Here is an 11,680-nt window from a genome sequence, read left to right as displayed (position 1 = left end):
TGAAGAGGAGGAGCAGCAGGCAGTGCCAGTAACGGACGTGTCTTTGGTACTGACATCTACATCGGCCTCGTCTGGATTGGCAGTAGCGGCAAGGAAGGGTGTATGAATCTTCTGTTGCAAACCATCTTGTTCAGAATAGTGATTGTCGTTCTAGTTATACTGATGATTGCTTTTCTGTTTGGTCTCGTTCACGTAGTCAAAGGTATCTGCGTGTATTGGAGTCTATCTACATTTTTACCACCAAGCCGATTTTGTGTAGGCAGAAAAAGAATTTGTTTACGTTGAAATTGTTTGTGAATTTAGATCAGTAGTTCTCGTTTGTGGTTACTTTCTAGTGGTGAATTTATCGCATCTGTTGTCACCTGATATCGTTGATTGATGTTATGTTTCTTTCAGCTCTCATCTTCTCGCGCTAGGTAGGGTCTAAATTATTACTTGCATTGTGCGTATATATATTGAGTTTAGAGCTAGTTTTGATTTGCCAGTAATCCTCTGATGAGATGGCGACGAAAACGTTTAGGAACAAGCTTAGTTATTTACATGAAAACAAGTTTTGCTAATGGTGTTTGTACTGAGTGCGCAGCTTACTCTATTTATTGCGTTGATTACATTTTTATCTCCACGTAAGCTTTTCAAAACAAGTAGTTTATTTTTTTATCACATTGCACATACCTACGGAAGAAGGGGAAACTCTAAATACTTTGCCAAAGATTTCGCCTCGTTTCAGGTATTGTTTTGCTACCACCAGTACCGACAACTGTCAGTGAAGACTGTGGACAGTGATCCCAGAGGGTATTTCATAGACTAGCCTTACCTAGGTCAGAGGAAACCTTACTTCTCAACTTAAACTTCCAAAAAACGGTCTCTTCACTGCGATTCAAGTTCAAATTTACATTAGGCCAAAGTTTCGGGCATGGCCCATCGTCAGAACCAGAAAAACAGGAAATTGGAATTAATCTTAGTACGCCGGAACAGAGTTCTAAAATGTATTTTTAAAAGCCAAATTTAACTTTTATCTTCCCATTGTTCTCATATGGGAACAAGAATAAGGCCCAAACAGTGATGACATAAATTACCCCGAAATCGACGAATTGAGAACACTGGACAAAGTTTGTTTCTTGCTGTTACACTCAGCTTACAGGTGCTATAACTAGGAAGACATCACACATTCTTATCGAAGTAAAGCACTTCAAGCTGAGAATGAAATCTAGATTAGAATTGCTTCTTTCAATATAATCAACCAGAGATATTTTATTTATACAAATAGCCAACAGATGTCCCAAAGAATTAATGTATAACCATTACAAAAATTGAAGAAAGTGTTTCCAGAGTTTAGACTTACCTAGGAGCAGAGACTTGCAACTGGTGGTGTCGGGGTGCAACTACAGTTTGCAGGGGAAAGGGATACCTGAGCTCGCCTGGCGTTTTCAAGATACTGCTAGTGAACTGATGGTTAGCAAGATCGAGAACACTGATTTATACCTTCATACTACTACTACCGTACTGGCAAAATATGTTGCGCGTAACGCGTAACGCAGGGGGGTGCGTCGTAACGCGCGACCAGGCTAGTGCGACACATTTTCGTTGCGTTCGTAACGCGCGTCCGGCGGGGTGCGGCGATCTTTTCATTGCAAAAAAGGCTGAAAACTGTGAAAGCACGTGTACCGCGTGGTGAAAAGTTCAAAACTGGACGCAGCAGGAAGTCCTGCAATAGCAAAAAAGGACTGCGGCAATATAGAAACCTGCGCATCGGCTACTGTGCGACTTTGCATGTAACGCCCTGCGTGCGGTAAACATGTGCCAATGTAACGCTTCATGGCCTCACTGCGACCATGTATATTGCCAGTACGGTAATACTACTACTGAGTAGTGTACTGTGTAGTGAAAGGAGCGGTGCTCTGACGTGGCATCTCTGATACGTGAGAGCTCAGCTCTAATCTTTACGGTAGCCGAATGTTGAGTTGTCTCTCAGAACTTACAGAAGAAGGTCGCAATGCATCCACGCATCGTTATTAACGTTTATTACTGCCATTGCTGACTGTTCATTGATCCACTAAGCTCTTAGTGTTCCAGCAGAAACCCACGTATTCGACACAGCTAGACGTGGGCAGCAGACAGTGAGCTTGTATTGGTAATAATTATCGCAATCATCTCTGCACGGCTAGCAGTGTTCAGAGCTAGCTGCATGCTACAAACTTCATGATGTACACACGCACATGTAGCTGGCTAATAGTATTATTATTACTGTGTATTGATCACACGCACAACCGGTAACCGCCACTCCATGTCAAGATGGCCACGTACGTGTGCACTGTCTGTACTTCAAGTTCAAGTACTTGCCGAACTCATTCCCCACTTACGTACACCTAGTAGGCTAGTACCTATTGGTATTACGTGATCGTCAAAATATTCGTAGTAGTAGGTATTGAAGATGCCAACAAAGAATTTAAAGATTCGTCATTGGCTGCATTGCAGGCACTGACTTTATTCTTCGCAAATGTACTGACTACTGTACCATGATTAAGTCATGTACATTTCGCTGCCCACTGTTCAGTGTAGTTCACAGGACTAGGGCTGCGCAACGTTCGGCGCGTACTTGAGTGACGCGACTTGATTTCATTGCATGCACGGTACTGGAGGACAGTACACAGCTAGCTACGGACTACAGTCACGCCCTGCTACTTGAACATACTGAACTGACGTAGTCAAATCACTTCACAGGGCGGCGCACGCATCATGCAGCAATCTTGATCTACTCCGCGAATGACCCGGCATCAACGAAAGACTGATGCCCCAATACAAGTTTTTTTTGCGAATGTCATTGGTTGCATGCACTGACCCTATTATTATAATTATTATTATAATGTATGTTCGCGTTGATGTCAACAATGTTCACATCTTCGCATATGCCAGAACCAAACGATCAGCTGTATGATACTGTAGAAGCAAGAATGCATTTTAACGGTACAACACAACGGACAATATACTTCACTATGGTGATTGCCAGCATGGTCGGTGACTACCGAAACCTATGCGGGGAAGTAATAGTCATGATGGAGTGGTAGATGCCAGCATACTGTGGCCTTCCTCAATATAGAGCAGGGCAAAAGTCTCTCCACTCCTCGCGACTAGCTGCGGTAGATCGAAGGCTGTCTAGGTCCGCTGCTGTCTTTAATTTGGCCATGTTCTTCTTCTCCAAGTCCTTGGACAGGGTTGTGACCAACGTTGTTCTTGGTCGCCCTCGGAACGACCCTTCTCGACATACAAAGTATGCCTTCATTGCTATCACTGCCGGGGTATCGCCAGGAAGCCGCAGGACATGGCCCATCGGTCTCCATCGGGCACGCTTGACCGTTGCGCTGATTGGTTCCGCACCACAGCGGGAGTAAACGTTGATGTTGGAGATGCGCTGTGGCCAACGGACGCCAATCAGGGACCTCAGCTGCCTTCTGTGGAAGGAATCGAGCCCCTCCTCAGTTGCTGCTGTCAAGCCCCAAGTGCCACAGTTGTACAGCAAAATTGGGACGATCAGGGTATTGTACAGACGGAGCCGAACCCGCTCGCTGATCTGTTTGCTGCGACGCCAGAGAGAGAACATGGACTGATATGCTGCTGATGCCAGCTGCTTTCTCCGGATCACGTCTTGTTCGTCGCCGATGAAAGAGCCCAGCTTTCTTGTCGAGCGCCAATCTTCTGCTATACGGTCCTTCTCCCGGCGAAATGTTGTCCTCTCTGTCTTGTCATGGTTGACGCGTAAATGCCATTCACCCAGTACCTCCGCTGCAATGGGTTCGATATCCGTCAGCCACTGCCTCGAACTACTTATGAAGTCGGTATCATCTGCGTAGATCACTTCTGGGGGTAGGTGTTGGTCCTGTAGTGGACGGGGAGGTGCTGCGGCTCTGAAATCACGAAGAGCTGAATCTAGATATACAACAAAGAGGACTGGTGATAGTGCATCACCTTGTGGTGTTCCCACGTTGGTGTTGAAGAGCGATGACATATCGGTGCTTAAGCGGATGCGTAGGGTAGTGTTGCATAGAAGCACGCGGATGAGTCGGATGTTGACTCTATTCGTCATTTTATTTTTTTACTTAGTCCACTATGCTCCCGAAAGAATGCGGAAGGTGGTGGCGGGCCCTGCTGCTCAGCCGCCCTTATATCGCTAACCCGCGCTAAAACTCTCTCTTTCCACCGCCTATCACTGTTCAACACAGCCGCAGCCATCTACCGCTACTCGAGCAAAGTACAATCACATAACTAGTCGTTGCGGGTGCAGCGAACGTGTCATTCGTTCTCTGCTCCCCGTTTGACGTGGAATCGAAGAAGAGCTAATGGACGAAGGCGTTATCTCATCACCATGTTGTCTGGGTTTAAGGGCAACTGCTCTGGCAGCGATGTCGACTGAGTTTTTTCCGATAGACTCAGCTCGGGCTGCATGGTGCGTGAAGTCAAAAAGTCAGAAGAAAAAAACCATACTATCTAGTATCTACATTTACACAAACAAGCAATACCAACTTCAGGGTGTCGAGCCCCCTCCCCACAGGCGCTCTCTAGATCAAGCATTGTCACAGATTCGAGGTGTTGGCCCCACCATATTGACTACCAATGAACGTTTCACACAATTGCTCGAATAAATTCACAACTTAAAATTCTTCCCTGTTCTCCAGCGACTTTTACAGCTGTCTCAACTTACTTCATAGTGTTTTCACCATGGCTATTGACCTCAGCACTAGTATTTCACCATAACCTTAATTACAGAGGTTTCGGGAGCCAGTCAAAGCACTCTAGTGACTCTGAAAGGCACATTAAACTGCGAATTAGTCACTGCCATTGTTGCTGCTTATAGCCCATCTGTAGGTCACACTCGTCCCGGCTCAAGTCCCAATCTAAAATTCATAACCACCCGGTCCTTGTCGGTGAATGAAGGTGCACACATAATTTCTATTACTCGTATTAGACGGCTGCTTTGAGAGCATCCTGGAAGCAAGGTGATCCTAGATGATCGGTTGTTGAAATTGCATTTCACCTGTGGATGACGTCCTGGTACGTGTACTTCATGCATTACGCTATGCTTCTATGTGGTGTGTTCGATCAGTACCTATGCCCCGTGACCTTACTGCGATTGAAAACAAATAAATTTTCACCCGGGAAATGCAAAATGACCGAAGCCCTTTCATATGCTACACCCGGATGACGTGCATTGGAAGACTACAGCAAAGTGTCAGAGTTTTCATTAAAAAATATTCTTTTGTACTCTCTTTCTCAATCTTGTGTGCAGCCACACCATACGTGCCCCCACCCCTAACACACCTCAGTCACATGCACACCCACATACACACGCACACAGCAACAACAAACAGCCTCTGCGGGGACAGCAGCAACAGCAAGAAGAAAAAGAATGTAGCAAAGTGTCAGAGTTTTCATTAAAAAATATTTCCAGAATTATGAAAAAGAAAGCAGCAATAAGCTATGAAAACTTGAAAAGACATGGATTGGTTTACCAGAGACAAGGTCCATGGCTTGCGTGTAGCTATACAGAATACCTGAAACAATGTTTTATTACAGGAAAGTGAACAGTAACAAGGACCCTAAACGGAGAAAAATCGAAATTGACATTACTGAACCGGTCGGAATGTTTACAGAATTTGGTGTTGTTCGTACAGTTACCAATGCTAGCAGTTTTTCAAACCTAGCATTCATATTACAGCTAGTTCCATAATACAGAGTCACCCTGAAAAAGGACAGCGGTTAACAAAAAAGGTGACGAAATGAAAAATTCACACATATTAAATTTTAGCAATGCATCCGTCCAGAAATCTTGACAATGGGGGCACAAAACTGCACTGGCTGTTGTGATACTGGCACTCAGCTGCTCCGATATTCTCCTCATCCCTTCTTCTTCCTGACGCGGCTTCGAGTCATTTCGTAGCCAACAACTTGCCATAGCCCTCCATGGCTTTGAACAATTCGTCTGCTGTCCATTCTGTTCTGGAATGTGATCCTTGTGAGGCAGGTTGTAGGTAACTTCCCAAATGTAGGTAGAGAGTTGCACAATCAGGGATACTGGACTTTGGCAATCCCTTCAAGAACTCTTCATACTCCATGACAGCCATGAAATAATCCTCGACATGAACCGTCCGCATTCTTCCCATTATCAGGAGCTTGAGAACGGAATGTTTGGTTGCGAGCTTGCCGATGGCGTATATCCAATTTCTAGTCATCATCACATCATCTTCTTGATCAAAATTCCTCACATCGACGAAATCCCAATGAACGAAAGGATTATACGTCCATACATACGTGTTTGGAATCTGCAGACATTGCACATAAAGGTATGCCCATAACCATGCTGTGCCCAGGGAGGTGAATACACTTTTGTCGTGCTTTGCAATGCTGTAAAAACATTTTGCAATGTCAACAAGCCTTCTCGATCGGTACACATAGGGCAAGTATGATTCTAGCGTTGAGATATCGCCGTGCAAATGTTCGATCATGGCTTCTTGGTTCTCTTCAATAGAGCCACACCTTTCTAGAAGCAAAGAAACCAAATCTTCTATTCTATATGCATCCGTGTTCATGCCTTCGTCTGAATCCAATGAATCTGGCCCAAACAACTTCCGCGAAACGTTTGGAAGAATTTCACACGCTTCATCTACAGATAAGAAGTCGACTTTCACCAGTTCACTCTGCAAACAAGAGAAAGTCCAGCTTGTGATCTGACCCGCAGTTGGAGGTGCCATCAACGCCAGAGTCGATAATTGCTTTAGCAATGTATCCTTTTGGTCGAAAACCCGGCGATTAGCCCTTTCGACAAGCAAATCATTTATCCACTCCCACGGGCTATGATGCATACTAGCCACACTGTCTGCTATGTAGAGAATTCGTGCAGCTCGAATATACGACATTTCCAAGTTAGGACTGAGATGATACCGCCTCTGCATTGCATGGAAACACATGACAATGACAAATACAGAAAATATGCATGACTTCATTAGTTTCAGGTAGTTGCAAACAGAATAGATATGAAGATCAAAAGCTGTCACCACCAGGTCTTGAACCAGGGACGTAAAATGTACATATACGTACATACATGTTTCTGAACATTCAAGCGATGCCGACACGTGAATATTATTATAATAATATTTCAATATATTTTTAGGAAACAAGAGGCCAAATGCCACGTACTTCTCTTTTTTCTCCGAAACTCAACACTTGCAAGCCAGATATGAAAGAAAGAAAAAATCATCAGTCACACCACCGGGACTCGAACCAGGGACCTTGCTATTCGCGAGCAATGCTCTAACAAACTGAGCTAGAGCTGCATGAGGCCTCTAATTTCCTAAAAACTTTGAAACTCTCCGTGAAGTCCAAACTTGAAATTGCAATATTTCAATATAACTAATAATAATAGTAGGGGGAGCTTTGCGAAAACGAATTATACAAACCGAAAGCCAAACTCCTACAGTATGCGTACGAGTTTAGCTTTCGGCTTGTGCAATTCGTTTTGAAAACTCTTCCCCCTTCTTTACTTGTCTTTGAGAATAATATTAGTACTTTGAAGTAGATGTAAATTTTCGAATTTACAATCCACTTGTTCACTCCAAGTGTATAAATCCTTTTGTAATTTCATAATTCTCTTTAATCACGAAATCCATTGATATTTGTAAGAAGAAACACGTTCTGGAATACTTAATTCGTCGCTCCGGTTGTGATATGAGTGCACACATAGTTTTATTCATTGCACTTGTTCATTCCTAAAGTTTGTACTCGGATGTTGAGCCAATGTAATCATGGATAAATAAAGGAAGGACTGAATGTTGTGAGTTATGACCAGGTAACTGTTCACCAAAGTGACTACATAATTTATACAGTCAGTAAGTGCAACAACAAAGGACAAAACCGACTTTGGAGGTAGTGCCAGGTCCGCGTTGAATATGTCAGTGCTGTTTTGGCTTGTTGTTGAACTTACTTACTCCGTTAACAAAAAAACTTCGTGATGGATTTTTGAGGGCCTGGTTTGCGCACAAATTGTTTTGAAATAAGTCGCGATTATTTTCTCGGCCTTGCCTGGCATGCCATGAGAGAGATACGATTCAAGGAAAGCGACCTTTCACAACAAGCCGAGCTGAATAGAAGGTTGCGCTGTGGCAACATTGCACATTGGTTCTCACCTGACATAGACGCTTAAACGTGTGCTCATTGAGCAGCAGCTTCTTAACATTCCTCGAAACTCCACACAGCCGAAAGATGTCCAGAATGGACAACATTGGCAATAATGTATCTTGCCACACATCAAAAGAAACACTGTCCAGTTCATGCAGAATTGGGCCCTGCTCCGTCACCTGGAGATCTTCAGATACATGTAGTGAGCTAGTTGCATCACTGTTTGCGGATTCTAGATGCAATTCTTCTTGCTGGAGTATATCATCACCAGTAAGAGAGTGATTAGCAGCAGCCATTAGCTCTGGCATAGCATATACATTCTCAGTAGTGATGTCATGTTGCGGCTTGGCTACCTCGGTTGCGTTATCGTCGGGAACGTCAGGCTTCTGATGGGCATCCATTGCCAATGTAAGATCCACAAAATTGCTGATTTCCATGAACAACTGCACACTCACCCAACGGACACAGGGCAATACAGAGGAGTACAGAATAACATCTACATGGATATGCAGCACATAGACAGTCACCAGCAAACGAACAAATAATTCGCTAAACAGATTACATATATATAAATACATAGCAGACTCAGCGGAGGACGTTCAGGTTGGTTGTAACTCTGAGTTTCATTCCGCTAGGCAATCATCAGACAACTGATACTCTGGTCTACCCAACAGTATGCTTATAAACACATAGGGCCACAAGCATAAACAAATTTAGCGCTAAATCTGGTGTGAGGTATGGGGAGAAAGCTGGCGCGGGCCAAGGCGCGACCGTGGAAGTGCCAGGAGGGTGGCGGGCAACAGGCAGGTGTGAGCATGAAAGCGCGGAAAGAGGCGATGGGGAGGCAGTGTACAGCAGATGTGTGGGGGGTGCCAGGAGGGTGGCGGGCAGTGGCCCAGTGAGATCACTACAAGTAGGGAGTCGTTTGGTGACGGGCAGGCGTGAGCAGAGTGGCATCGCCACTCTAATAAATACATGTACATGGATATGAATCGCCAATAGCATGTTCTTAACTATTGCTTATTGAAAACACGAGTACCTCTCCTAATTATTGCATGCATTATAATACTTTTAATATAGCTATGAATAGGATGAAGGCCGCAGACATCACGCAACTACGTTACTTGTTTGACATGTATTACTGTGTATTTTATAACAAAAATATGATTGAAAACCCAGAATCGATTTTCTCGTTCCTATCATCAGTGGGAAAAAACGGAACTAAGGATACAACCAAAGAAACTGAATTTAAGTACTGTAAATAGAAAGGTGTTAGAAATAACATCAAGATACAAGTGCAATAAAACCACTAGAGGAAACGCAAGAAAGGTAACAAGATTACATAACCAAAGGCGAGAAGGCACTGAACGAAGTGTCAACCTACGAATACAACTTCAGTGCAACAATGTGCTCTTTCTGCTTACACAAAACAGGCTTATGAATACGTATACAAACTGCCTCTAAGACTTTCAACTGTTGGACATAACGCGCACGACACAGTACAGAAAAATGAGAGTCATCATACACACCAAGACAGTCAGGACGAGATAACAAGTGTAGATACACAGCTGACTTCTTACGATCAACACATTCATCCGCCTCATCTCGCTCCTTCCCACCCGACTCCTCCTCGTCCATCTCCTCGTCCTCTTCCTCGTTCCGCTCGTCATCCTCACGATCATCATCACCACCATCATCTGCCTCGTCCTCTGTCTCCTCACCAACCGTTTCGTCATCCAATTCCTCTTCCATCCTCTGAACTCCAGCAGCACCACCGTCGCCCTTGCCACCACCAGAACCGCCACCGGCTCTTCTTGTGGCGGGGGCTGGGGTGGACCCACCTACACTCGCGCTGGCATCACCAACTCTCACACGAATTGCCACGCCGCCCACATTAATCCAGAGACCTCGGAGGGCAACAGCAAACTACTGCACAGAGATCTATGCCAGAAACGGCCAGGGACCGCGCGTTGTGGACAGTACCAACAGGAGGAGGGTCGAGCAGTATCATGAGTCAGTGAGTGAAGCGGATCTGGAGGAACAACTCCGCTCACGGGACGAGCGGCTAGCAAACGGGAGACAAGTGGTCTGTACTGAAACGGAGGATGGGAGGGATGATCAGAGGATGGAAGAGGAAGTGGATGACGAAACGGTTGGTGAGGAGACAGAGGACGAGGCAGATGATGGTGGTGATGATGATCGTGAGGATGACGAGCGGAACGAGGAAGAGGACGAGGCGATGGACGAGGAGGAGTCGGGTGGGAAGGAGCGAGATGAGGCGGATGAATGTGTTGATCGTAAGAAGTCAGCTGTGTATCTACACTTGTTATCTCGTCCTGACTGTCTTGGTGTGTATGATGACTCTCAATATTCTGTGTCGTGCGCGTTATGTCCAACAGTTGAAAGTCCTAGAGGCAGTTTGTATACGTACTCATAAGCCTGTTTTGTGTAAGCAGAACGAGCACATTGTTGCACTGAAGTTGTATTCGTAGGTTGACACTTCGTTCAGTGCCTTCTCGCCTTTGGTTATGTAATCTTGTTACCTTTCTTGCGTTTCCTCTAGTGGTTTTATTGCACTTGTATCTTGATGTTACTTCTAACACCTTTCTATTTACAGTACTTAAATTCAGTTTCTTTGGTTGTATCCTTAGTTCCGTTTTTTCCCACTGATGATAGGAACGAGAAAATCGATTCTGGGTTTTCAATAATATTTTTGTTATAAAATACACAGTAATACATGTCAAACAAGTAACGTAGTTGCGTGATGTCTGAGGCCTTCATCCTATTCATAGCTATATTAAAATTATTATCTCCACGTAGGTTATTATAATACTTTCTTTCAATAGAATCAACGAGACCGACAAATGTCCCAACTAATTAATAACAATTAAAAATTGAAGACATTGTTTCCAGGGTGTTGACAAAGACTTACCTAGGTCAGGAGCAGAGACTTGCACCTGGTGATGTCGGGGTGCAACTACAATTTCCAGGGGAAAAGGGATACCTGAGCTCACCTGGTGGTTTGAACTTGAAGACACTGCTAGTGAACTGATGGTTAGCAAGATCGAGAACACTGATTTATACCTTCATACTACTACTAATACTACTACTGAGTAGTGTACTGTGTAGTGAAAGGAGCGGTGCTCTGACGTGGCAGCTCTGAGACGTGACAGCTCAGCTCTAACCTATACTGTAGGCATAAAATGAGTTGTCTCTCAGAAGAAGGTCACAGTGCATCCACGTATCGCTATGAACGTTTAGTACTGCCATGGCTGACTGTTCATTGATCCACTTAGCTCTTAGTGTTCCAGCAGAAACCTACGTATTCGACACAGCTAGACGTGGGCAGCAGACAGCGAGCTTGTATTGGTAATAATTATCGCAATCATCTCTGCAATCATCTCTGCACGGCTAGCAGTCTGCAGAGCTGCATGCTACAGCCTCCATGATGTACACACGCACATTTAGCAGGCTGATTACTGTGCATTTGTCACACGCACAACCGCCACTCCAT

The 11,680-nt window shown here is 44.6% G+C and overlaps 2 protein-coding genes across 2 annotated transcripts; both read right to left on the bottom strand.

Moving 5' to 3' along the window:
* Window positions 1–3,088: 3,088 nt before the first annotated feature.
* Window positions 3,089–4,081, bottom strand: LOC135824270 (uncharacterized). Its single transcript, XM_065337001.1, has one exon. The coding sequence runs from the start codon at window positions 4,079–4,081 to the stop codon at window positions 3,089–3,091; it is 993 nt and encodes a 330-aa protein (XP_065193073.1).
* Window positions 4,082–5,921: 1,840 nt separating this feature from the next.
* On the bottom strand, window positions 5,922–11,193 carry LOC135824269 (uncharacterized). The gene is made up of 3 exons (XM_065337000.1): window positions 11,099–11,193; window positions 8,175–8,609; window positions 5,922–6,938 (listed from the first exon to the last, which is right to left on the bottom strand). Exons 2-3 carry the CDS (start codon window positions 8,601–8,603, stop codon window positions 5,922–5,924), a joined length of 1,446 nt encoding a protein of 481 aa, XP_065193072.1. The 5' UTR covers window positions 8,604–8,609; window positions 11,099–11,193.
* Window positions 11,194–11,680: the final 487 nt, after the last annotated feature.

The sequence above is a fragment of the Sycon ciliatum genome, chromosome 9 (assembly GCF_964019385.1).
Source record: "Sycon ciliatum chromosome 9, ocSycCili1.1, whole genome shotgun sequence".
NCBI lineage: Eukaryota > Metazoa > Porifera > Calcarea > Leucosolenida > Sycettidae > Sycon > Sycon ciliatum.
Note: the sequence above shows the minus strand (reverse complement) of the source record. Positions and strands in the feature narration are given on the sequence as shown.

What these genes read in the sequence shown, in the direction of transcription:
- LOC135824270 (XM_065337001.1), bottom strand. Translation starts at nt 4,081, where the DNA reads ATGACGAATAGAGTCAACATCCGACTCATCCGCGTGCTTCTATGCAAC.
- LOC135824269 (XM_065337000.1), bottom strand. Translation starts at nt 8,603, where the DNA reads ATGGAAATCAGCAATTTTGTGGATCTTACATTGGCAATGGATGCCCAT. An exon ending in CGTTTAAGCGTCTATGTCAG is followed by an intron (nt 6,939 to 8,174) that starts GTGAGAACCAAT and finishes CATGCAATGCAG; the next exon opens with AGGCGGTATCATCTCAGTCC.